Genomic DNA, 27,433 nt, shown 5'->3' on the forward strand with positions numbered 1-27,433 from the left:
AGTGGGCAGTATCCCTCTGTGCGGGGTCGGGGCCATGGCCCATCATTTAAAATCTTAATAGTCCTGCATTTATTTAACGTTTATTAGAAAGAAAATATAATTGCCACTTAAAACCCACCGTTTCTCCTTCCAAATAAATACACTCACATAAAAAAGGCATTGATTTTCTCTTAATTTTTATTTGGAAATAACTTCAAATGTACAGAAAAGTTGGAAGAAAGTCACGGAGAACTTCCCATAGGCCCTTCATGGAGCCCAGGGGTGGGCAAACTTCCTGTAAAGGGCCGGGTAGTAAGTATGTTCGGGTCTGCCAGTCAGAGGGATTCTGTCACAACTTAAGTGGACTCAGCTACAGACAACACGTGAATGAATGGGTGTGCCTGGGTGCCAATAAAGCTTTATTTACACAAACAGGCAGAGGGCCGGATTTAGCCCAAGGGTCATAGTTGGCTAAGCTCTGATCAGGAACAGAAGTTCTCAAACTGGAGTGTACAGCAGAACCACCTGGAGGGCTTGTTCACATACAAGTGATTGGGCCCTCCCCAGAATTTTTGATTCAGGAGCTTCCTGGATGGGCCCCAAGGATCTGTATTTCTAACAAGTTCCTGGTTTCTGCTGCTGCTCTGGGGAACCCATTTTGAGAACCACGTATCTAGATTCACCAATTACAAAACATTTTATGATATTTATGTGCTTTCTCTCTCAGTGTGTGTATACACATATATGTACATATACATGTATTGTATGTATCTATGTACATGTACATATATAGCTTTAAAATTATTTTAATGATAAATCATTTGAGAATAATTTGCAGACATCACATCTCTTTGTCCCCGAACACTTCCTGTATCCTTTAAGAACAAGAGCATTCTTTCATACAACTAAAGTACAATCATTACATTTAGGAATTTTGACATCGATACAATAATATTATCTAATACAGAATCCGTATGGTTCCAATAATGTCCTTTATAGCATGTTTCTTTGCTGGTCCAGGACCTAGTCTCTGACGACGTGTTGAATTTAGTCGTCATGTCTCTCGCATCCTTTACTCTGAATCAGCTCCTCAGTCTTTCCCTGTGTTTCACGGCATTGACATTTTTGGAGACTCCAGGCAGTAGTTTTGAATGGTGTTGCCCAGCGGGCTGGTCTGCCGGCTTGTTCTCTGTGATCAGGTTCAAGTTGTGCGTCATGGGGCAGGATCCACAGGAGCCGTGCTGGTCCTCCCCAGTGTGTCGTATCCCTGACGGTAGTTCAGATAGAGTCTGCCTGGTTTCTCCCCGCAAAAGTCACTGTTTCCCCTTTGTAATCAGTAAGTAATCTGTGGGGGACACTTGAGGCTGTGTGGACACCCTGTTACCAGTCACCTTGATCACCCGCTAGTTCTAGCCTCCACAGATGAGTTCAGAATTACGCAAATCAAAACTTGCTATGATGCTTGCAAAGTGGTGATTTTTCCAACTCTGTTGCTTCTTCTGTATTTATTAGTTGGCATTCTGCTGCAAAGAGGCGCTTTCAGAAGGAAAGAGATTGTAAAGGAAGAGATTTAAGTAAACTATACATATCCAGAGCAAAGATGGGAACGCAGTCTGGGGTGACTTCAGTTGAGGGGTCCCTGAGGGGTCACGTGTACGGTGCCTACTGCGTGCCAGGCGCCGTTCTAGCACTTGGGGCACATGATTGAGCAGAGCAGACCCAGACCCCACCCCAGGGGGCTCATTCTGGAAAATAATCCTGCAAAGTTCCGCAGTGGGCCCCAGCCTAGAAGCACAGTTCCACTGGGTACACGCAGCTTTTTCTTAACTTTCACCAGCCCGAGTTTCCACATTACTTTTTTCATTGGATCTTTGAATGCACTTACCCATGTTTTTGACACAGCCTTGCAAACTCACCTCAGTGCCTGAGGTCCTTCTGCCAAAGGAAGGCTTCATACCCAACTGCCCCCTCCTGGTGGACATTTGCTTGTTTTCAGGTTTTGGTCATTGTCAGAAATGCTGCCATGATTGTTTTTATGCTCAAACCTTCTTTTCCACTGATGTGTCCTTCCTTAGGCTCAGCTGGACCCCAGGAGTGGGATACTGAGGTCCACGGCCAGGGAGGTGTTGAAGGTCCCAAACGTGTATGTTTCTGAACGGATGGTGCTGAGTCCCTGTGCCCAGTTGTTGGAGGGGGTCGTCTGCCCACAGCCTTCCCCGGAGAGGGGGGATTAGCCTCAGTCATGTGACATCAGCTCCTGCCCAATGTCAAGTTTTTGCCAGAAACGGCTTCCCACAAATTATAGAAGGAAGGGGCCTGGATGTATGTGTGCAGCTGCCTATCTTCCTCTGGAGGTTGGTGGAAGTCCAAGAAGGACAAATCACAGGACAATGAATTCAAATCATTGAATTCAAAGTGTAAAGCTTCCAGGTGCCTCCGGGCTCGACATGGACACCCCTGGACAGCCCTGAGCTGATGGGGACGGATCTGCGCGCACAGGGTCAGCTATGCATGGGGACCAGGCAGGGCATGTTGCTGGGTTCAGGCGGCACAGTTGGGCAAGCAGTTGACCTTCACTGGAGTCAGTGTTGACTGTTCAGTTTGACATTGATGGAGCTAGAAGCCAGGCTCCAGGCAGGTGCTGGGGGTTCAGGGATGAAAGCGTGCATTCCAGACCTTCAAGGAACCTGGCATGATCCCTTGAAAAAACAACCCAGCTGCAACATGGGAGGGCTGCCTGGAGGAGCTGTCCCTGGTTGAGGCGTGTGGGAGTCTCGAGAGGGGGGCAGGGCTGTGATGGGGAGCGAGGAACACAGAGGTCCCGGATGGGGCTCGGCCACCCTCATTGCCAGTGGCCGCTGTATGAGTTTGCTCAGTGACTTAAAGGGCAGAAATGTATTCTTTCCCAGTTCTGGAGACCAGAAGTCTAAGATCAAGGTGGGGGCAGAATTGGTTCCTTCCAGGGACCATGAAGGAGGGATTTGTTCCAGGCCTCCCTCCTTGGCTTGTAGCTGGCCATCTTCTCTCTGTGTCTTCATATCGTCTTCCCTCTATGCGCATCTGTGTCCAAATTTCCCCTTCTTATGACACCAGTCCTATTGGACTGGGACCTATGCTAGGGACCTTATTTTAACTAATCACCACTATAAAGACCCGTCTCCAAATACAGTCACATTCTGAGACACTGAGCGTGAGGACATCAACATGTGAATTTTGGGAGGAGGGGGACACCATTCAACCCATTACAGAGCCTGTGCCTGTCCCGAGGGATGAACGCTCAGCATGCACGGAGGGCTCGGGTCTCATGGGAGGGTTTGCTCACTGCCTCTGTCTGTCTCTGTTGCAGCTGGAAGCTTATGTCCTGGTGAGTGGCCTGCCCCTCCGCAGCTGGCTCAGAGACAGTTAGCCGCTCTCTGCAAGACCTGGTCTGTCTTTGCCTAACACCCACCCTCTGGGTTGATCCCTGCCTGCCCCATAGACTGGGACCCGGTCCATCCCGATCCCTGGGTCCACCCTGGGATAAGCCAAGCGTGTGTCTGTCCATCTCTTTGTAGATTTGCATGCAGCTCCCTAAATGAGGAGGCAGGCCAGCCCTTTCCGCCACCTTGTCCTCAGACAAGTCCCTTCTATGCCCCGAGCTTCTGTTTGCTTCATGTAAATAGCTAATCTTGGGGCCTGCCCTCCTCACTTGTCCTGCCCTAGAGAGCAGGCTTGGAAGGTCCGCGTGCACACCGGGCACACACAGGCTGCCTTGAGTTTACTGTGCATCTGTCCCCCTGCAGGACCCCCGGGGCTCACGGATGATGGAGTGGAGACACTTGCAGCCCTTATGCTGTGGTAAGTCTCTCTTCTCATCCTCTCTCCTAGTTCCTTCTGTGGCTTGGGGGCTGCACCTTTGGGTGGCAGATGTGATAAACCTTCCAGGAAAATAGAATGTGCTCTGTCTGGGCACCTGCCGCTCCTTCCCTGCAGCGTTTGGACCCTCCGCCCACATTTCTCTGTGCCTGGGATCCCAGCTGGGGATCCTCCTATAACTTGAGATCTTTCTGGAATATCAGGGCCTTGTTTGTCGGCACCCCCCACCTTCCTCCTGCTGCAGATCTTCCTCGTCCTCATCCCCAACCCAACACGAGACAGTTCTTTTCCAGCTAGGAGTCAGAAGGCTTTGCTTTGGCTGAGGAGCTGGCATTTTTTTCTTTCTCTATGACAATAAGGGCCATGTAATTGACATCTCCCTTTGTGCTTTGGCCCTAAGGGAAGTGGAGTCCTGGGAGAGGGGAGCTGTAGGTGGGATTTGGGGAGACTGAGGACAGCTGTGCACCCTCGACCTGGGAAATGCACAGACATGACAGACCCCTGAGTCCTGCTCAGGGGCTCCTGGCCCCCGCATGCCTCTGTGAACCAGACACAGAGAATGGGGTCTCTAGCCGACATGTGGGCTGTGGTGGTTTGTGCAGTGTCACGCACGCCTCCAGGTCTCTTGGCATGGCCTTGACCCCTCTGCATGTCCATTTCCCTCTTCCTGATTCTGAGATGCCTAGAGAGGGCTGCCAAGTAGGGACAGGGCTTGTGTGATTCTCTGTCACCAAGGGAACGACTCGGGTGGGGAGCAGAGTGGGTGAGCTGGATGGCCTGTCTCTCTGGCTCATCCAGCTCACTGCCTGCACCTGGCCTTGGCCTCAGGGGTCCCCCAGGAACCCAAGGTGCAGTGTCTCGCTGCTTCCCCTTCAGACTGCAGAGGTGCTTGCTCTGCACAAATCCCCGCCAGCCTCGGGTGGCTTCTGGCTTCCCCGAGGGACTGCTCAGCCAGGGGGAGGCGCAGGGTCCCCGGGGCGCCTCTGCCCTGACCTCACCACCAGATGCCAGGCCCTCTGCACACTCACTTGCCCCAGGATGAGGGAGGGCGTCTCTCTTCACACAGGCATCACCAACATGACCTTCCCCTTGTCTGACCAGCCGGTACTGGGAGAATGGTTCATTTTTGTCGAAATGCAAGGCCACGTGTACAACAAGTCCTTTGAAGTTCAGAAGTATGGTAAGTCGGAGAATCTTAGGACCCTAGGATTTCAGATCTGGGAGAAACCACAGCCCTAGTGACAACACACATGACAAGGGGGAAGATGGCAGGAGCCTCATTCACTGAGGGCTCAGTAGGGCCAGGCACAATATGGAAGGCTGGGCCTTTGTCATGTCCTTTAAAAAAAATTGTAAAATATATGACTTCATATAAGTAGAATCATAAGGTATTTGTCTTTTTGTGAGTAGCTTATTTCACGGAGCATAATGTCCTCAAGGTTCATCCATGTTGCAGCATGTGTCCGAATGTCCTTCCTTTTTAAGGTTGTCACTTCCTTTTGTTCTTTCATCCTTGTCCTGAACCTATGAGGTATCTCCATTTTACAGATGGGGAAACTGAGGCTGAGAGAGCTGTTAAGGAAACTGCTCAAGTAATAAGAGCTGGGGAATGAACCTGGGCCAGAGCCACATACTCTGCTTCTGTGCTAAAATTCTCCCTTATGGGGTCAAGGATTTCTCTTCCTTTCACGAGGCAGGTCTTGGAAGGAAAATCCTTAGAGGTCAGGGTTATGGGTTGCAAGCAACAGAAGCCTGGTGCAGACTCAGTAAGCAAAAGGAAAGGGTTATAGGCTCGTGTAACAAGCTCTCAGGACCAGAGTCTTCACGTTTCCTCCATTCTGCTCCTCAGTATCCATCTCTCTGTGGGCTGTGCAGGGGGACGAGATGGCTGGACGTACCCGGGGCAGCAAAGAGTGACCCTTTCCAGCTGCAAGCACCCTCAGGATGCCCCTGACGGGTCCAGAAGCCTGGCTACTTGTGCACCCCTGGGATGGGCTGGAATTGGCTGCACTCAATTCAGGTGGCCTAAAACTGATGATACATGGCCCCCTGAGAAAAACGATGTGCTGGTCCCCCAAAGATAGGAAATAGATGCGGCCGGCAAAATCCCCAGAGAGCTGCCTGTGCTCAACAACGGGTGGTGTGGATTCCTATGGTGTCAGCAGCATAGAAAACCCCAGAGTTGGCTTTGTGTTCCTCCCTCCCACATCTCCAGTACCCTTCTGGGGCCACCCCAGAGGTGGAAGCCACCCTGCCTCCCTCCTCTCTGCTCTCTCCCTTCAGTGTTGCCGAAGTTTGAGCTCCTTATTGACCCGCCCCGATATATCCAGGACCTGGACACTTGTGAGACCGGCACTGTGCGGGCCAGGTGAGAAAGAGGCGGCCACTGTCGGTAAGCCCTTCCCACTGTGGGCACGTCCCTCCCCTAGGACCCACCCCTTCCCAGGCAATGCTCCTCCCCTAGGACACGCCCCTCCTCCAGAGCACACCCATTCCCCTTAGGGCTTGCTCCTCCCCTAGTACTTGCCCCTCCCCAGGGAAGCCCCTCCCCCAGGCCATGCCCCTTACCCTGTGGGCAGCATCCACAGCCAGTGGGCTGACCCACAGCCAGTGGGCTGACCCGCCTAATGACCAGGCTGTTGACGGAGCCCGATGTGAGGGTCGACGAGAGGGAGTCAAGAGGCTCTGTTCCTTTTTGGGGCTCCTGGGAGAGCCCTACATGGCCCGTGTCCCCGCCCTATCTCTGCCACCTGCCGGGGGTTGTTGGTGAGACTTCTCCCTCGTGTGTCTTCCCTGGCTGTGTGTGCTTTAAAATCCAGGGACGTGCTGGATACACACATTTTTTTTTTTTACATCTTTATTGGAGTATAATTTCTTTATATTGTTGTGTTAGTTTCTGCTGTATAACAAAGAGAATCAGCTATGCGTATACATATATCCCCATATCCCCTCCCTCTTGCGTCTCCCTCCCACCCTCCCTTTCCCACCCCTCTAGGTGGTCACAAAGCACCGAGCTGATCTCCCTGTGCTATGTGGCTGCTTCCCACTAGCTATCTATTTTACATTTGGTAGCGTATATATGTCCATGCCACTTTCTCACTTCGTCCCAGCTTAGCCTTCCCCCTCCCCGTGCATGTCCTCAAGTCCATTCTCTACGTCTGTGTCTTTATTCCTGTACTGCCACTAGGGTCATCAGAACCATTTTTTTTTTTTTAGATTCCATATATATGTGTTAGCATAGGGTATTTGTTTTTCTCTTTCTGACTTACTTCACTCTGTATGACAGGCTCTAGGTCCATCCACCTCACTACAAATAACTCAATTTCGTTTCTTTTTATGGCTGAGTAATATTCCATTGTATATATGTGCCACATCTTCTTTATCCATTCATCTGTTGATGGACACTTAGGTTGCTTCCATGTCCTGGCAATTGTAAATAGTGCTGCTGGATACACACATTTTATACTCTAGAAAATACTGTCAAAATTCTGGGTGTTATTTTTAAAATTTTACTCCCATTTTGCCCCTGTGTCCCAGTAAGCAAGTGTCTCCACTGCATCAGGCATGACATACATACATTTAAGTATTTTACCAACATCTCTGAGAGGATGGTTTTATTCTCATTCTCCCGGTGAGGAAACCAAAGCTCAGAGAGGTCAGATCTCTGGTTCAAAGTTGAACTCCCTGGGCACTTAAGCCCAGCCAGGCCTTTCTGTTGTCCACGGTTGCTCGATCCTCTGTGCTGCCTTGCTCCAATGTGTGGCCAACCTCAGTGGTTGTCTCATATACCCTGCTGCTTTGGGTCCAGAGTTCCTCTCTGACCCTTGGTCTCTTTTTCTGTCCAACATGAGGCTTGGTGCAGAGGATCACAGGGCCCTGACATGATCTGTCCTTACTCAGGGCTACAAGGAGGGCTGTAAGGATGGAATGTAGGATGGGAAGCATCCCTGGATTAGCCACTGTACCACTGACCACATCTTGCGGGGCCTGGCCTTCCTGAAACTGACCCCTCCCCCGCTGTATCCTGGGCATCTCCTGCTTGTGAAACTTACTACCCTTTGTCCTTTCGTTCCAGGTATACCTTTGGGAAACCTGTCTCGGGGACTTTAACCATCAACATGACTGTAAATGGCGTGGGGTACTACAGCCAGGAGGTGGGGCGCCCCATCCTCAGGACCACCAAGGTGAGGAGCAGGAACCCCGACCCACTCGGTGGGTCCCTTCCCACCAGCTTCAGCTCTGTGATCATCCGTATTATTTTGCTTTCCAAAACAGTTTAGATGGTGGGGATATTCTGATGATAAAATTCCTGCAGGCTGAACATAGAGGCTAGAACATATAAAAAAGAAGTAATAAAGTCGACTTGTCCTCTGATAGGCAGACACAGCCACTATTGGTATTTTGATGTGTTTCCTCTTAGGATGTTGTGTGTAAAGTTAAAAAAAAAGTTTTCTTGAGACATAATTCACATATCATATAATTCAAATCCCTGTATAGAATGTACGAGTCGGTGGTTTTTAGTATATTACAGAGTTGTACAACCACCACCACCATACAGTTTTAGAATATTTCTGCTAACCGTCCCCCCACCCCTGCCAATCTCTCACATCCTTTTGCAGTTAAGCCCTGTTTGTATCTCCAGCCCCTGGCAACCACTTACTTACATACTCTGTCTCTGTGGATTTCTGGACATTTCATATAAATGGAATCATGCACCATGTGACCTTTTGTGTCTGGTTTCATTCACTCAGCCTGATGTTTTCAAGGTTCATCCACATTGTATTGTGTGTAGGTACTTCATCCTTTTTTATGGCTGAGTAATATTCCATTGAGTGGCTGGACCACATTTTGTTTATCTGTTCATTAGCTGATGGACATTTGAGTTGTTTCTACTTTTCGGCTATTATGGATGATGCTACAAACATTCACGTACAAGTTTTTGTGTGGCCAGATGTTTTCATTTCTCTTGGATTTGGAATCCCTGGGTTGTATGTTGTGCAATTAAATGAAGACCGCCCAAACAAGAACAAGCAAAGGCTATTTATTCGAAGCTTGCAGCAAGGGAGTCAGCCACCATCACCTGTGTTTGGCAGAGACTCAAAGGCAGGTGGAGAAGTGGGAAGGCTTTATAGTGAAAGAAAGGGAAGGCTTCCAGTGTGCCACGATGGGAGGCTATTGGTGTGCAGAAGTCATGGGTGGGTAACTAGAAGCAGGCATCCAAAGTGATTGATGAGGGGTGCATATTTGGCTTTTTCCAATTGGTCTTAAGATGGAAGTGGGAGCAAAAATCAGAAAAAATGTCAGTTATTAATCTGGTCCTGGCCATTTGGGGCTGGTTGTTGCGGGGGTTATTGTTTGGTTGCTATTGAGATAGGGGTCTGACTTCTTACAAGTCTGACTTATAGATACAGTTGGCCCTCCCATGTCTGAGGATTCTGCATCCCAGGATCCCAGATTGAAACTCTTCGAAGTTGGTTGAATCCGCAAATGCGGAACTGCGAATACGGAGAGCCGACTGAAATGGGTTGGCTTCCTTGCTGGTGCCTGCAGAGTGTGGGTCCGAGTTCTCTTTTTTCTGTATTATCTGGCCCTGGTCCATTCGTATATTCAGTCTCTCAGTGGTGTCTCTATGTTTAGTTGTTTGAAGAACTCCCAGACTGTTTTCCAAAGTGGCTGCATGATTTCACATTCCCATGCATGTAAAGTTTTATAACCTGGTTTTTGTTTTCCTTTTTCAACTTAACATTAAGTTGTGAGTGTGCTACTATGTAACCTACACACATGTCTTGGAGATTCTGTGCCCCTGTAGGCATTAAACCCTGTCAGTGCCACCTCCTTCCCATTTCCACCCGAAGCTACTTCTTCATCCCTTTGCCGCCTGGGATGTGTCCCCCCTCTCTGTCCCTGAGGCTTCTCTTCTTTTTTTTAAAAATAAATTTATTTATTTCTTTATTTATTTTTGGCTGTGTTGGGTCTTCACTTCTGTACGAGGGCTTTCTCCAGTTGTGGCGAGCGGGGGCCACTCTTCATCGCGGTGTGCGGGCCTCTCACTGTCGCGGCCTCTCGTTGCGGAGCACAGCTCCAGACGCGCAGGCTCAGTAGTTGTGGTGCACGGGCTTAGTTGCTCCGCGGCATGTGGGATCTTCCCAGACCAGGGCTCGAACCCGTGTTCCCTGCATCTGCAGGCAGACTCTCAACCACTGTGCCACCAGGGAAGCCCCAGGCTTCTCTTCTGTAGAGTGGACACCCTGGCCCCTCACCTCTTTCGCGCCTGGTGCTGGTGCCCTTGGTATCCTAGCCATTGTCCCTGGAGGCTGCCCCTGGTGGCCCTTGTCTTAATTTTCTCCTTTACTGAGTAATTCACTCCACAGCTGTTTGCGGATGTGGATTATTTGCCAGCCTCTGCCCCCAGGTCCTGAGATAGGGGTTGATTGAGGGGGTTCTGTACCCCAGGCGTGGGAGGCGAGCCAGTGCTCCAGAGTGTGGCTGACCAGGTTCAAGTCCCTGCCTGCAGTCTGGCCCGAGGGGTTGTCTCACCTTCTGCCCAAGGAGCTGACTCCCTTTCTCCTGGGACATAATGCATGTCCAGCCAGGGATTCAGTCCCCAAGCAGTGACTCACGGCATAGGTTGGGTGGGTCACTGAGTGTCCCCCTGGCCCTCCAAGCAGCCAGAGCCACCTACTTTTTTTTTTTTTTTAATATTTATTTATTTGGCTGCGCCGGGTCTTAGTTGCGGCATGTGGGATCTTCGTTGCGGCATGTGGGATCTGGTTCTCTGACCAGGGATCGAACCTGGGCCCCCCAGATTGGGAGCGTGGAGTCTTAACCATTGGACTGCCAGGGAAGTCCCCAGAGTCACCTACTTGAGTTCTGTGCTTGAGAGTCGTCTCTCAAAGCCACTCCAGCTCCCGGCGAGCACGACCTGTGTGTTTCCCGCCTCCAGATCCACGGCTCCCAGGACTTCAACATCTGCGTGAAGGACATGATCCTGGCCGATGTCCCTGAGCATTTCCGGGGCACCGTCAGCATCTGGGCCATGGTGACCAGCACGGACGGGAGCCAACAGGTGGCTTTTGATGACTCCACCCCCGTCCAGAGACAGCTGGTGGATGTCCGGTACTCCAAGGACACCAGGAAGCAGTTTAAGCCGGGTCTGTCCTATGTGGGGAAGGTAAGCCCTGGGCGTGGTGCCCAGCAGGGGCTGTCAAGGTCACAGGCTCTGCACTGCCTCCCAGCCCAGCTCCTGCCCAAGGACCACTGTGTAACCACTGCAGTGCATGCCGCGGGCCCCACAGCTGTGACTTGGCTGAAAACCAATTGTGCCAATTGTGATTGTGCCAGCAGAACTTTTGCCCTCTTGGGATCAAGGGACCGCTTTGCTGAGTGTGATGAGAGCTGGTACCCAGGGCAGGGGACACTGGACATTCTGCTCCACCTAAAAGCATGGTTTCCTTTAATCCACATAGTTAGACATTCCCGTACCTAGAGCGTTAAACCAGGATGCTACGTATCCACTTATTATTATTATTATTTTAACATCTTTATTGGAGTATAATTGCTTTACAATTGTGTGTTAGTTTCTGCTTCATAACAAAGTGAGTCAGCTATACATATACATATATCCCCATATCTCCTCCCTCTTGCATCTCCCTCCCATATACACTACCAAACGTATCCACTTATTAAATCACCTTTCTTAATTGGGTTGACTTTATCTCTGGATGACTTAACAACTAAGTCCCTAAAAGGCAGATCCCCGTCCCTGAGACAGACTGATTCAGATCCCCTGTGGGGAACAGCATTTTGAACAAGCCCCCATCTCCCTCCCACCCACCACACCATTTTTTCTACACAGTAAAGTTTGAGATGACTAGAAATTCAAGGTCCTTATCCTAATTGCTGAACTGGGGTGTCTGTGTTTCAATTGCAGCTGGGGGAGGCAAGGCCAGTGGAGCCTAGCATCACCTCAGGGGGAAGCTGGCCATGCTCTCTAACCCTTGCCTCTGCCCAGCACCCACACCCCTTTCCCCTTTTATGTTCCATGGGTCACCCACAGGATCCTAGCGGTCTGTCCTCATGTTGTGTCCTGCTCCTCCTTCTCTGCTCTGGGACCTCTCTTTTCTCCTCCATGATGAGGTCTCAGCTCCCACTGTCCCACACACAGAGACACGGCTTGTGTGCCCCTGGCTTTGAGGGTACCAGCTTGAGTAGAAGCTAAGGCACCATGTGCAGGGTCAGATTGTGTATGAAGAAGGGGCTTGGGGCTGTCCATTCAGTGAAAGGGGAGCATTTCACCTACACCCAAGAAATTTTCTACTGTCTGCCTTAAAGAACGGAGCTGAAGCTGGTCACCCCATCACCAGATACCTACACAGTTGAGGGGTGCTCCAGAGTCTTTCAGGAACCACTGACCGTATTTCTTCACAATATCTGAACACCTCATTCTGACTGCCTTTTCTACCTGCCTGAATGAGTGAGGTCTGAGAGTCACGTGGAACTGTCCATGGCATTGCCTGCCCCATTCCTACCTGGCTATGGCACCAGGAGAATGACTGGCATGTGGTGATTTGTGCCTTGTGACTTCTTTGCCAAGTCTAAGGTCGTAAAAGTTTTCCCCTATGTTATCTTTGAAGTGTTTTGTAGTTCTAGCCATTACATTTAGGTCTCTGATCCATTTTGAGTTAATTTTGGTATATGGTGTGAGGTAGGGGTTCAACTGCATTCTTTTGCATGTGGAGATCCAGTTGTCCCAGAACCATTTGTTGAAGGAATTGTTCTTTCCCCATTGAATGGTCTTGGCACCCTTGTCATAAATCAATTGACTATAATCTTTTTCTTTTCTTTTTTTTTGCTGTGCCACTTGGCATGCAGGATCTTAGTTCCCTGAGCAGGGATTGAACCCATGCCCCCTGCAGTGGACATGCAGGGGGCATGTCCCAGCCCTCACCTCTAACCACTGGACTACCAGAGAATTCCCCCTCACCATATTTTAATCTTATTTTTTTGAATCAATTGACTATAGATGGGTGGATTTATTTCTGGACTCTCAGTTCTTCTACTCCACTGGTCTGCATATCTGTCCTTATACCAGTACCACGTGTCTTGATTACTGTACCTTTGTAGTAAGTTTTGAAATTGGGATGTATGAGTTCTTGGTTCTTTTTCAGGATTGCTTTGGCTGTTTGGGGCCACTTGCAATTCCGTATGAATTTTAGCATTAGACTGTTGATTGCTGCAAGGAAGCTGGCTGGGAGTCTGCTGGGGGATTGGGTTGAATCTATAGATCTGTTTGGGAAGTGTTGCCACCCTAACCACGTTGAATCATTGGTGACTCTTTCCAGGTGGAGCTGTCCTACCCAGACGGCAGCCCGGCTGAGGGGGTGACGGTCCAGATCAGGGCAGAGCTGACGCCGAAGGACAACATATACACCACCGAGTCTGTGTCCCGGGGTGGGCTGGTAGGGTTTGAAATCCCCTCCATCCCTGTGTCAGCCCAGCACGTGTGGCTGGAGGTGGGTGAGTCACCTAGACCCTTGTCATTCAGCCAGCAGGCATGGATTTGGTCCTTCCTCCAGGCCATGCTCGGGCACTGGGTCAGTGGACCTGGGTCCTGCCCCTGCCCTGAGGGAGTTCAAAGTCTGATGGGGGAGGCTGATAGGGAGTCAGATAACCCATCCACCCCAGAGTGAGGCGGGAGGCTGAGAGGAGATGAGGGTGCCTGGCTCCTGTGAGGGGATCTTCCCAGGTGGACTCCTGACAAGGGGGAGGTTCAGCCAGGCTGCTTCCAGGAAGGTGGAACAGCATATGCAGAGCCCCAGAGGCCCACAGTCCTAGTGTAATTGGATCCTGCAAATGCCCAGCCAGCCAAGCCATTTCAAGAAGATATGGAGGAGGGAGCCAGTGGGGCTTCCCCTCACCTCACAGGGGTGCTCAGGGCTTACCCAGAAGTCAGTCTGTCACTCCAGTGCCCATAGTGGGGGATGTCTGGGCGGGGCCACAGGTGGGAAGACGGGAGGTGATGATGGAGAGGACACTGAGCCTGGAGCTATGGAGGTAGAATTGGCAGGATCTGGTGTCCCCTTGTCAGGGGAGGGAGGAGCAGGTGTGGTAAAGAGGATGTCCCAGCCCTCACCTCTATAGCTGGTGGTGGGCGTGATGGCCCCACGGACACTGGGATAGGGGGACAGAAGGCAGCTGAGAATAAATGTGTAGGTGGGAGCCAAGGACACTTGTGGTCACTATGTCCCCTGTGGGCGACATGTCCTTAAAGATTTTTAACAGCCGGGGATCCCCAGGCCACTGACACTTTTTACCACCTGGCTACAAATTTGGAGGTTCCTGCTACCCCACTACCTTACAATTACAGCAACTGTGGACATGTAACATTATATTCATTTCAGGTGTTCAACATAATGATTTAATGTATGTATATATTGTGAAATGACACCACAATATGTCCAGTTGCCATTCATAGTTACACTTTTCTTTTCTTGTGATGAGAACCTCTAAGATCTATTCTTTTAGCAACTTTCTCAAATGTACAATACAATATTATTAACTATAGACACCATGCTGTACATTACATCCCCAGGACTGAATTTATAACTGGAAGTTTGTATTTTTTGCAATTACAGTTTTATTATAGCAAAATGATACAAATTAGGACCAACCAAAGAGAGAGACACACATGCATAGGACGAGAGCTGGGAGGGTCCCAAATTTGTAGCTTCGTGTGCTGTCCCCATGGAGTCGGGACACATCACCCTCCTGACACTGCACACGGAGCAGTGCCAATAGGGATGCTCACTCCCACTTTGGTGTCCACAGTTTTAATTGGGGTTTCATTACATAGGCTTGATTGATTAATCATTGGCCCCATGACTGAACTCAGTCTCTAGCCGCCTCCCCTCCCTAGAGGTCAAGTTGATACCACATCACGTGGCTCAAAGCCCCAAACCCTCTAATCCCATGACTGGTCTTTCTGACATGATTGTCCCCATCCTGAATTATCTCATTAGCTCATATTATCAGGACCCACCATGTATAACAAAGACACCCGCATCACTTGGGAAATTTTAGGGGTTTAGAGGCTATCTGCCAGTAACTGAGATAAAGGTGGGCCAGCTTCTTTTTTTAATTAATTAATTAATCAATTAGTTTAGCTGTGTTGGGTCTTCATTGCTGCACGCAGGCTTTTCTCTAGTTGCGGCGAGTGGGGTTACTCTTCGTTGAGGTGCGGGCTTCTCACTGCAGTAGCTTCTCTTGTTGCGGAGCATGGGCTCTAGGCATACGGGCTTCAGTAGTTGTGGCTCGTGGGCTCTAGAGCGCAGGCTCAGGAGTTGTGGCTCACGGGCTTAGTTGCTCTGTGGCATGTGGGGTCTTCCCAGACCAGGGCTCGAACCCATGTCCCCTGCATTGGCAGGTGGATTCTTAACCATTGTGCCACCAGGGAAGTCCCCAGCTTCTTTATTCTTTATCACACAGAGGTCTTAGACTACCTCCGCTCCTGCCCTCACTTCTGGCGTCTCTCTTGTGTTAGCCACACTTTTCCAGCAAGTGAAGGCAACAGGTTCAAACTCCCAAAGGAGCAAAAGTAACATAACTGCCGGTCCCTGGGGCGTGAAGGGGGAGGACGCAGAGCTCCAGGTGAAGCAGCATCCAGAGCTCTGGGGATGCTGTCCAGCGTGGCTGCTCCCTCTCCTGACCACCATCTCCCCTGTGCTCACTTCCCAAGCAGGTTTTACCCTCCGAGAAGCCACTGAGGCTGCTGGCAAGCCCAGAACATGGGCTTCCCTAATATGCCCATGATGGAACTGTCTCTCAGTGGCCACGTGGGCCACCTGCCATTGCCTGAGCCAACCCCCAACACCCTGTGGCCAGCCTTGGACACTTGCTTCCCGTGGAGCTGGGAAAGAACAAGCTAGCCACACTGGACCCCATACTCTGAGAATTGGGAAGGAGGTTCTCCAAAGGGAAATTGGAGCATGAGAGGATTTTGCTGCAGGGCGGGGCAGGCAGAAGCATGGAGTCAGGACACATCACCCTCCTGACACTACACACAGAGCACTGCCAATAGGGATGCTCACTCCCGCCTTGGTGTCCACAGTTTTTATTGGGGTTTCATTACATAGGCTTGATTAAGACCCCCTTCCTACACCAAGCATCCAAGCCTTGATCAAATACCCTCTCTTCTTTAGACCAAGGTGACAGCACTCGGCGGAAAGCTTGTGGGGTCCCAGTACCTGCCCAGCTACCTCTCCCTCAGCAGCTGGTACTCCCCCAGCCAGTGCTACCTGCAGCTGCAGCCGCCCTCCCTCCCCCTGCAGGTAAGGCTTTCAGGTGTGCCCTTCTCGAGCAGGACGGGGCCCAAGAAGCAGCATGCACGTGCCTCCAGGGGACCTGCACGTGCCCCAGCAGGGTTAATGCTGATGCTGACACAGGAGCCCCATCCCTCCAGCAAGGAGAGTATGCCGCGGAATGAATGCCTGTAATTTATTTATGATGGACATTTAGGCCAAGGCCAGGGTTTACTGTGATGTCACCTGCCCTCAGGGTCCTGTTGCTCCCACCCATGAGACAATTCCCCTACTGTTGGCCCTGGTTCCCCACTGTCTGGAGTTTCTTGTGCAAAGGCACCGGAAATCACCCACCAGACACTTGCAGACACACCGAGTGCAAAGATGAGACGAACTCAGAGCTGGGTCTCACGTTAGTTCTTCCCAAGTCTGTTACTCCACTATCCAAATTAAGTAAGATGTGTGAAGATGTGTGTGGAAATAGGGATCTGTAAACACTGAGCAGAAAATACGGAGACTTCCCATATACCCACTTCCCCTGCACGCAGTTTCCCTGATTATTACCATCTGTTAAAATTGATGAGCCACTATTAATATGTGATTATGAACTAAAGTCCCCAATGTATGTCAGGGTTCCCTCTTGGTGGTGCACATTTTATGACAAATGCACAATGTCACGTATCCACCGTTACAATGTCATACAGAATGGTTTCACTTCCCGAAAAATCCACCGTGCTCTACCTATTCATCCCTCCCTCCCTTCAACCCCTGCAAACGCTGAGCTTTTCACTGTCTTTATACTTTTGCCTTTTCCGGAATGTCATAGAGTCAGAATTATACAGTGTGTGTCCTTTTCAGATTGGCTTCTTTTTTTTTTTTTTAATATTTATTTATTTATTTGGCTGCAATGGGTCTTTTTTTTTTTGGCTGTGTTGGGTCTTTGTTGCTGCGCGAGGGCTTTCTGTAGTTGCAACGAAGGGGGGCTCCTCTTCATTGCGGTGCGCATGCTTCTCATTGCGGTGGCTTCTCTTGTTGCGGAGCACGGACTCTAGGCACGTGGGCTTCAATAGTTGTGGCACGTGGGCTCAGTAGTTGTGGTGCATGGGCTTAATTGCTCCGCGGCATGTGGGATCTTCCTGGACCACGGATTGAACCTGTGTCCCCGGCATTGGCAGGTGGATTCTTAACCATTGCGCCACCAGGGAAGTCCTGTGCCGGGTCTTAGTTGCAGCACGTGGGATCTTTGTTGCCACTTGCGGGATCTTCGTTGTGGCATGTGGGATCTTTTTTAGTTGTGACATGTGAGATCTAGTTCCCTGACCAGGGATTGAACCCGGGCCCCCTGCATTGGGAGTGCAGAGTCTTAGCCACTGGATCACCAGGGAAGTCCCCAGATTGGCTTCTTTCACTTAGCAATTTGCATCGAACTACCTCCGGGTCTTTTCCTGACTTGAGAGGGCTTTTCATTTTCGTGGTGAATTATATTGCATCATATGGTTTGGATCAACTGTGGTTTGTTTGTCCCCTCACCTATTAAACGATATATACGTATATGTATGTTTTATAAAGCACTCCGTTAATTCCCTTAATTGATGCCCTGAGGGCTGAGCCCGGCTGCCGTGGGTGGTGGCAGGCTTGCCAGCATTGCCTCTAATGGAAACCACTTGCCGATGGGACTCCCAGGCCCTACCAGCCCCGTAAACCTCTGAAACCCCCTCTCTGAGGGTGCTGCCCAGACCCGAGGGGCCCCTGGGATGCAGCTCGGAGGAACTGAGGCGGCAGGGCTGCCTATTCCCTGGGCTTAGTGGCCCTCTGTGGGGGTTATGAGAATGAGAAACTCCAGTGAGATCGTGCCCAGCTTGGCTGCACACGCTGTTCTTGTTTTAATACTGTTTAATCATCCATGCAGCATGGGGATGCTGGTGTTGGCCACCTTCCTGTGGGGGTGGAAAGGAGTTCTGTGTCATGTCTGCTGGGACCACTGTTCCTGTAGGCGAGGACTTGGCTGGGCCGCTCAGAGTTTCTTCTTGGAGGGACACCTCTGTCCTGCCTCAGTCAGGTCAGCAGGCGCCAGCTCTCCCCGTCCCAGACTGTCATTGACGGGCCCTGAGTGTGACCTCAGGGCATTGAGGCAAGAGTGGCCATGCTTGGTGCAGTCCCAGCTCTGTGTTGGGGCCCTTCCTTCTTCCTCCAGCACCAAGGGATGTGCAGGGAGGAGCTGCTCTGTTAATGGGGCTGTCACCCCAATATTTTAGGGTTGCTCTGATGCCATGGGGTTAGTTCGTGAGAAGAAGAAAAAGATTTGCACTCTTTCCTTCTTTTTTTCCCCAACATCTCAAACAGAAAGAGACTTTTGTTTGGATGTTGTTATAAGGGGGATATTTACAAATTTAGAGAGAAATAAAAAAAAGTATAATAAATAACCGTATGCTTTTCACCTAGATTTATGAATTAATATTTTGCCTCCATCTACCCACCCATCTACCCACCCACCCACTCACCCACCTACTCACCCATCTACCCACCCACCCACTCACCCACCTACCCACCCATCTACCCATCCACCCATCCATCCATTCATCTATTTATCTCTCCATCCACCCATCCCCCCACCCATCTACCCATCCCCCCATCCATCCTCCCATCTACCCACCCATCCATCCACCTACCACCCATCAACCCACCCATCCACCCATCAACCCGTCCATCCACCCACCCACCCATCCATCCATCCACCCATCCATCCATCCATCTATCCTCCATCTATCCATCCATCCACTCATCCACTCATCCACTCGCATATCCACCCATCCATCCATCCTCCCATCTACCCACCTATGCACCCATCATCCACCTACCACCCATTCCCCCACCCATCTACCCATCCATCCATCCACCCACCCATCCACTCACCTATTTATCCATCTATTTCTTTCCACCTTTTTTGACTGCAATATTTGAAAGTAAATTACAGATATGATGCTTCACTCTTAAATACTTGAGCATAATATGTCTTAAAAATAGGGACATTCTTCAACATGACCGCAAGGTCATTGTTATATCTAAGAAAATTATATTAACTCAATCATATTGTTTAATTCACAGGCAATATTCAGATTCTCAAAGGTGTCCTCGAGATATGGTTTATCTATAGTGTGTGTACACACCCATGCATGCCTGCACATGTGCACACGTGTGAGTGTGCCTGTGTATGCATGTCTTGCAGATGCATGTTTGTGCATGTGCACGTGTGTGTGTGCTCACCTGTGTGTGCATGTGTGTGTGCGTGCATGCATGTTACTCAGGATCAATTTAAAAGTTGCATTTGGCTCTTCTGTGTCCGTAATCGTTCTTGATCTAGAACAGTCTCCCTGCCTTTTCATTGCCATGACTTTTGTAAAGAATTCAAGCCTGTGATCTTGTAGATTATCCCACATTATGAGTGAGATTCAGGTTAAAACATGGTTCTGGCAAAACTACTATGTACATACTGCTTTTGTTGAGTCCCATCAGGAGGCACAGATTTGGGCAGCCCCACCCTTGCTGAAGCTGATCTTATCCTTGGTTTGGGTCTGGTTCCTACCAGCTCTTTCCCTCTGCAGGTGAGGCTAATAAATAATCTGGGTGACACTCTGAGGTCCCTGCCACAGTGTCCTGAGCCCCAGCAACCTTTCACCCAATGCCTTTGGCATCTTTGATGATTCTTGCTGTAATCAGTCATCACATTGGCTTTATGATGGATATTCTGATTTCTGCACTTATTATGATTCTGACATTCCTTCTGAATTTATTAGCTGGTAAAAAAAGAACTTGCCCCACTATTATTTTTGCTGTATTATTGTTGTTTTCAGTGTGCCTATGGACTTGTGAACTTCTAAAAAATTATTCAATGTGTTATAATCTGTTACCACCATGCTTCCTTTTTTCATTTTAGATTTTGGAATAACTTTAGACTTACAGAAGAGTTGCTCATATAGTGCAGAGAGTTCCTGCATATCCTTCATCCAGCTTTCTTTCCCTAGTGTTTTAAATTGTTTGTCTTTTTGTTTTTGTGAGAGTACTTTATATATTTTGCACATTAGACCCTTATCAGATGTATGACTTGGAAGTATTTTCTCCCATTCTGTGGGTTGTCTTTTCACTTTCCTGATAGTGTCCTTTGATGCAACAAAGGTTTTTAATTTTGGTGAAATCCAATTTATCTATTATTTTTCTTTTGTTGTTTGAGTTTTTGGTGCCATATCTCAAAGAAACCGTTGCCAAATCCAAGGTCATGAAGGTTTACCCCTATGTTTTCTCCTAACAGTTTATGGTTTTAGCTCTTACATTTAAGTCTTTGGACCATTTTGAGTTAACTTTTGTATATGGTGTGAGGTAGGGTCCAACTTCATTCTTTTGAATGTGGAGATCCAGTTGTTCCAGAATCATCTGTTGAAAAGACTGTTCTTTCCCCATCAAAAGGTCTTGGCACCCTTGATGAGAATCAATTTGCCACAGATGTTTATTTTTGGACTCTCAGTTCTATCCTATTGATCTATATGTCTGTCCTTATACCAGTACCACACTGTCTTGTTACCGTAGCTTTGTAGTAAGTTTTGAAATTGGCAAGTGTGAGTCCTACAACTTTGTTCTTTTTCAAGATTGTTTTGGTTATCCTGGATCCTTTGCATTTCCATGTGAATTTTAGGATTAGCTTTTGCACTTGGACAAAAAAGGCCACTGGCGCTTTGTTAGGCTTCCCCCTAATGTTACCATCTTATGAAACCATGACACATTTGTCAAAACTAAGAAATCAGCACTGGACATGACTATTAACCCCGGACTTTATTTGGATTTCCCTAGTTTTTCCAGGCACCTGCTTTTTTTGGTCCAGGATCCCATGCAGGATCTCACACTGCATTTCGTGTCCTCCAGTCTGATGGTTTCTTGGTCTTTCCTTGTCTTTCATAACCTTGACACTCTTGAAGAGTTCATTCTTCTTTCTGCTACTCCAGTTTCCCAAATTTGGCTGTGGGAGTGAGTACCTTTGGGCCAGCTCCTTAAACAGGTGGGTTCTTGTCTTCAGTGGGAAGTAGAATGACATTTATTAACCACCCACAGTGAACAGTTGTGGTGTTGAGAATGATACATTCATCATTTCCTTGGATCCTCAGGACCTTCTGTCCAGGAGATATAACCTTATTTTACAAATGGGGAAACTGAGGATCAGAGAGGTGAAATGACTTGCCCAAGGACCCACAGTGAGAATGATACTCACCACTCACCACCTCAGATTACCCTCCTCTGGGCATTCAGGGTGGCCCAGGTGTTTGGGGAGAGTCATGGATTGTAAAACATGGGGCAGAGGAGGGAACCTCTGGGGCAAAAGTCCAGAGGATGACTTCTCATGCAGCCTGTAACCTCAGTGTTGGATATGGTCACACTCCAAGCTCTTGGGGAGGTCACAGGACCTGGGAGACCTCAGCTGTAACACAGGGAATGAGGGCAGCTTCAGCTTGGAGGTTAAGCATGGGGCTCTGGCTTCAGCCTTTTGGGGTTTGAATCCTGTCCCCACCACTCACTGATGTTGGGAAGGGACCAAACCCCCTCTGGAAACTTGGGGATTGTGATAGAACCCAACTCATCAAGTGTATATCCAATGAGAAGTTCCAGCCCATTGCCAGCACTGGTGCCTGTGAAGTTAGGGAATAGTCCCCAAGACCATCCCCCGCCACCCAATTGCAGAATTTGGGGGGTCACCAAACCACTTTCAGTTTCTTTAATCTCTAGAGGGAGTCACAGAATCACTGAAAGCTGTTAGAATCACAGTTACAGTTTAATACAGTGAAAGATACAGATTAAAATCAGGCAAGGCAAGAGGATCATAAGGCAGGGGCCAGGTGAGTTCTGAATGTGAACTTCCGGTTGTCCTCCCGCCACAGAGTCAAGGACAGTGTTGCTTTGCCGGCAACATTGTGTGACTACGTGCATGGTGTACTGCCAACCAGGGATGTTCACCTGAGCTTCAGTGTCCAGGGTTTTTATTGGAGGTTAGTCACATAGACATGGCTGACCACCTGCCTGGCTGACCCTAGTCTCAGCCCCTCCAGAGGTCAAACTGATATAGTGTGGCCCAGTGTCCCTACCATAAATTATATTGTTAGTATCTGGTGTGGCCCCAGACCCCAGGTAAACAAAGACTCATCAGGCAGGGCATTTCAGGGCCTTAGAGATCACCTCCCAGGAGCAGGGGACAAAGGCCAGACCTCTCTTAGGCTAGGTTCAGATCCTTACTACACTGCACTCACTGAGAGTTTCCATACCCTTATCACATTTCATCCACAGCACAGCCCCATTTACAGAGCATCAGCTGAGGTTGCCATGGGGATGTGGCCACAGCCAGGACCAGATGCTGAGCACTCAGCTCTGAAGCCAGTGCTCCTCCCTCAGCTTTCTTGGCCTCCCTGTGGCCCCACAGTGGCTGTCTCCCTAGGGTAGGCTGTGGCATTGCTGCTGGGCTGTGGGTGCCAGGCATGGCTCCCCATGCTACATGTCTCCCACAGGTCGGGGAGGATGCCCATTTCCCAGTGAAGTCCACGTGTCCCTGCAATTTCACTCTGTACTATGAGGTGGCTGCGAGGGGCAACATTGTGCTCTCGGGCCAGCAGCCTGCCCACATCACCCAGCAGAGAAGCAAGCGGGCAGCCCCGGAGAAACCCATCCGCTTAATGCACCTTTCCGAGACAGGTGAGCTAGGCCACAGGCTGGAGGTTCCTGTATTCCTTCTGAACCATTGAGACTGGGGTGGGCGCCCCAGCAAGGAGGAGTAGGCAGGGTGCAGCCAGGAGGGGGGCCTGCCTCAGGGTGGAGGGCACATGTCCCAGGCAAGACCGGGTTGGGGCCAGGAGAGTGGGCAGTGACCAGCTGTTGGAGGCAGCTCCTCTTGACGCTGCCATGGGCTGGGCCCCTGCACAGGCCCATGCTGTGCCAGGTTGCCATCTGCCAGGCCCCCTCTGCCTTTGCCCAGACTGATTCCCCATTTAGGGGTCCTTCTTTTCCCTCTCCTTGACTCCATATGTTCCTCACAAGACCCACCTCCTCCCCTGGGTCTTCCCAGCCCCCTCCTTTTCACAGCCCTTCTGCCTAAAGCAGGATCCCCTAACTAAGGACTATGGACACTTGCAGGATATTATTTGTGATGGAGCCTGTGCTGTGCACTGTAGAGTGCTGAGCAACATCCCTGGTCTCCCCCCACTAGATGCCAGTGGCAACCCCCCTACACACAGTATGACGACCTGAAATGTCTCCAGATACCACCAATGTCTCTAGGGGGAAAAGTGACTCCTGGGTGTGAATCAACTGAGATAGATAGATAGATCGATCGATAGATAGACAGAGAGACAGATTCATAGATAGAATTATCAATAGATAAATTGATGGATGGATAGAGTCATGGATAGGTGGGTGGATAAATAGATAGCTTTATAGATAGAATCATCAATAGATAAATCGATAGATGGATGGTTAGATAAAGTCATAGATGGATGGATGGGTGGATAATTGGATGATGGATGGATGGATAGTTAGATGGATGATGGATAGGAAGGCAGGCAGACAGGCAGACAGGACGTCAGACAGGGTCTCTCTCTTCCAAGTCACTTTCTCATCCTCCACACTACTGATGTTTGGGGCCGGATTATTCTCTGTGGGGCTGTCCTGTGCATTGTAGGGTGTTGGATGGCATCCCTGGCCTCCACTCACTAGATGCCAGTAACACCCCCAAGTTGTGACAACCAAAATTACCAAATGTCCCCTGGGGAGTAGCATTGCCATGGTTGAGAAGCACTGGCCTGAATGGTACTTTGGACATTGTGCACCCACATCCTCTTGGGTTTATCTTCCCTTCTGGGTGAGATAACAGGGGATGTGAGTATCCACGGAGTAGTTGCCCTGGGCCAGCCCTGGGCTGGCATCTCTTCGTGCTACACCCTATGTAACCCCCAGGGCAACTGGGGCATCAGTGGTTCTACTGTGGGATGCTGAGTTTTCATGTCTCTCCCCACCTTTGACTTGTCTAAGAGCCCTCTCCAGCCCCAGCAGCAGAGGTCAATGTGTGCGTGACCTCTCTCCGGCTGACCGTGACCCCCAGCATGGTCCCCCTCGGCCGCCTGCTGGCCTTCTACGTCAGGGAGAATGGAGAAGGGGTGGCTGACAGCCTCCAGTTTGCTGTTGAGACCTTCTTTGAAAACCAGGTAGAGCATCGGGGACCAAACTGGGGGAGGGAGAGGAGATGGGCAAGAGTCATCAGGGCTGAGGGCTCCAGGGTGTCGAGGCTGGGGTGGACTGCACAAAGCTGCCCGTCAGACCCCACATACTATGACAGGCAGGACTTTTAAGGGTTGCCCTACCTTCAGGATCCTAAGTTGCGTCTTTACTGGAGATCCTCCAAAAGTCACCCAAGTGGGGATTGCCTTCATTACACACAGGAAAAGTGGACAGCAGTTCTCTGTCCCTGCTGGGCTCCAGACCTAAGGGACACCACTCATGTCCCCCCAAACGGGCTTAGCCCCCCACGTCCTCTCCCTGTGCCCTCCAAAACTGGTTGCAACATGTCCTCTGTCACCACCCATCTCCCCACCTCTCTTCTCCTCTCCCATCTCCTGCACAGAATGTACCAGTTGCACCAGCCTAGTTCCCGTCATTCAGCCTACCATCCTTGTCCTCATCTGGGCAGCAAAGCCAGGGTCCCAGCTGAGCTGGCGAGGACCGACTCTTCTCGGAGGGCAGAGAGGGTGCGTGGGTGGGTCTGGAGAGTTTGGCCAAGCTCCCGATTTTTCTGCTGTGTTTGGGTCCAGGTTTCACTGACATATTCAGCAAATGAGACCCAACCCGGGGAAGTCATCGATCTGCGGGTCAGGGCTGCAAGGGGCAGCTGCGTGTGTGTTGCTGCGGTTGACAAGAGCATCTACTTGCTCAGGTCTGGGTTTCGGCTGACTCCCACCCAGGTGAGCGAGGGCCCTCGGACGCTGGACTCCAGCATCTTCACGGACGTCTCTTCCTTTCCAATAACTGAAAAGCCCCATATAAATCCAGATTGTCTCTCTTCACTGGGTTCATTCTCAGCAAACCCCATCCTTGTCGCTGTTTGGGTGCAGTTAAAAGATCTTGGAGTCAAATCCAATGTGACATTGTCCGGGTCCCACCTCTTCAGCCCCATGCTGCCCATCTTAAAAATGGGTTAATGCCACCAACTCCTGTCTCCTAAGATTGGTTCCAAGTGGTACATGTGAGAGGAGGTTGAGATGGGAGCATGCCAGGCCAGTTTGGGTTGAAAAGAAACCCTCAGTTGACCAGTTCCTGCTCCCCTCTGTTTGTAGGTTTTCCGGGAATTGGAAGATTACGATGTTTCTGATGCTTTTGGGGTGTCCAGGGAGGATGGACCCTTCTGGTGGGCTGGGCTGATGGCCCGACGACGCCGGCGCTCCTCCATCTTCCTGTGGCCCTGGGGCGTCACCAAGGACTCTGGGTTTGCCTTTGCCGTAAGGAGAGGTGGTCTTGGACCCCACCGCCCCCTTCTGAGCTCCTCTTCCTTTGAAACAAAGGGTCTCGGGGTACAGAGATGGGTTGGGGTGGAAGTTTCCAAACTTTTAGCATTGCAGAATCTTTTTTGATTCTCCCCAGTGGAAGCTCATATGTGGACCCTCCCAATTTGCAAAACGGACGAGAGCAGAATGAGTGTCCATTGATAACTTGAACTTGTTCTGGAGCAATGACGATGAAAGTGCTTTGGTGGAAGGAAAACCTACACTATGGGTGCAGGTGCCGTGTTCTCAGGTGGTGGCCTCACCCTTGTTGACATTTATAGCTCAAATCTGTCCCCTTCCTTCCTGGCTCCAGGGACCAGGGCGCTGCTGGAGACGCAATACACACAAATGTCATTCTAGCCCACTTTAGCACGCTGGCGGTCTCCACTCAAACGCATGAGGGCACTTTTCATCCCAGGTTTTAAATCATTTAAAAGGCATCCTTGGGAATCCTCTGGTGGTCCAGGGGTTAGGACTCTGTGCTTTCACTGCTGGGGCCTGGGTTCAATCCCTGGTTGGGGAACTAAGATCCTGCAAGCCATGCGGCATGGCCAAAAAAAAAAATAAATAAATAAAAGGCATCCTTTTCCTCCCATTTGTATTATGGAAAATTTTCAAACATACAGAAAAGTTGAACAAATTAGCGAACACCTGTAGATCCACCACTTGGATCCCACAGTTAACATTTTGCTGTATCAAATATATATACCAATATATATACATATATATTATTTTTTTATTAAAGAATTTTTTGGATGTGGACCATTTTTTTAAAGTCTTTATTGAATTTGTTACAATTGCTTCTGTTTTATGTGTTTTGGTCGTGAGGCACGTGGGATCTTACCTCCCCGAACAGGGATCAAACCCGCACCCCCTACGCTGGAAGGTGAAGTCTTAACCACTGGACCACCAAGGAAGTCCCTATATTATAACAGTAATAACTGAAGCCCACAGTCATTGGCTCTTGGTCCGGATTAGGCACTACACCAATTGATTTGTTTTAAATAGAGGTGAAATTCACATAGCAGAAAATTAACCCATTTTAAAGTGAACAATTCAGTGGCATTTAGTACATTCACAGTGCTGTGCAAACCAGCACCTCTGTCTATTTCCAGAACGTTTCCATCACCCCAAAAGGAGACCTGTCCCCATTAGCAGTCACTCCACACCCACCCTCCCCCAGCACCTGGCAACCACTGATCTGCCTGTGGTTTTGGACATCTCATATAGATGGAATCATACAAGATGTGGCCTTTTGTGCCTAGACCACAAATGCGCTGGCCTCCCCTCTGCTCTGCCCTGGATGGTTACTGGGTCCCATGACCCCCTTAGTCTGTGTCACCAAGCCTGGAGAGAGGACTGACTCCCTCAGGGCTACGCAGCAGTGATGTTGGGGCAGTGACCTCTGGGACTACAATGTCCACTTCCCCACTGTGGGTCTGGGCGTTGTCTGTTGCCTAGGAAACAGGACTGGTGGTGATGACAGACCTGGTGAGCCTGAACCACCGGCAAGACGGCGGCCTGTACACTGATGAGGCTATCCCTGCCTTCCAGCCCCACACAGGGAGCCTGATGGCAGCAGTGTCCTCCAGACAACCCCCCAGGTAATTGCCACTGCCTCGAGCAGGGTAGTCTAAACTCATACTGTTGACATTTGGGGCTGGATCATCTTCTGCAGTGGGGCTGTCCCACGCATTGTAGGGTGTTGAGTGGCATCCCTGGTCTCCACCAACCAGATGC

The 27,433-nt window shown here is 49.9% G+C and overlaps 1 protein-coding gene across 1 annotated transcript in view; it reads left to right on the plus strand.

The window, feature by feature from the left end:
* CPAMD8 (C3 and PZP like alpha-2-macroglobulin domain containing 8) overlaps window positions 1-27,433 on the plus strand; it is a 98,313-nt gene that overhangs the window by 11,289 nt on the left and 59,591 nt on the right. Inside the window, exons 6-18 of the mRNA XM_061188683.1 lie at window positions 3,326-3,343; window positions 3,762-3,816; window positions 4,901-5,014; window positions 6,118-6,202; window positions 7,910-8,018; window positions 10,778-11,005; window positions 13,176-13,346; window positions 16,032-16,160; window positions 22,673-22,856; window positions 24,189-24,361; window positions 24,965-25,114; window positions 25,487-25,648; window positions 27,155-27,297. Coding sequence (XP_061044666.1) covers window positions 3,326-3,343; window positions 3,762-3,816; window positions 4,901-5,014; window positions 6,118-6,202; window positions 7,910-8,018; window positions 10,778-11,005; window positions 13,176-13,346; window positions 16,032-16,160; window positions 22,673-22,856; window positions 24,189-24,361; window positions 24,965-25,114; window positions 25,487-25,648; window positions 27,155-27,297 — 1,721 coding nt within the window. The remainder of the gene's footprint in view (window positions 1-3,325; window positions 3,344-3,761; window positions 3,817-4,900; window positions 5,015-6,117; window positions 6,203-7,909; window positions 8,019-10,777; window positions 11,006-13,175; window positions 13,347-16,031; window positions 16,161-22,672; window positions 22,857-24,188; window positions 24,362-24,964; window positions 25,115-25,486; window positions 25,649-27,154; window positions 27,298-27,433) is intronic.

Source organism: Eubalaena glacialis, chromosome 4 (assembly GCF_028564815.1).
Source record: "Eubalaena glacialis isolate mEubGla1 chromosome 4, mEubGla1.1.hap2.+ XY, whole genome shotgun sequence".
NCBI classification, from domain to species: Eukaryota; Metazoa; Chordata; class Mammalia; order Artiodactyla; family Balaenidae; genus Eubalaena; species Eubalaena glacialis.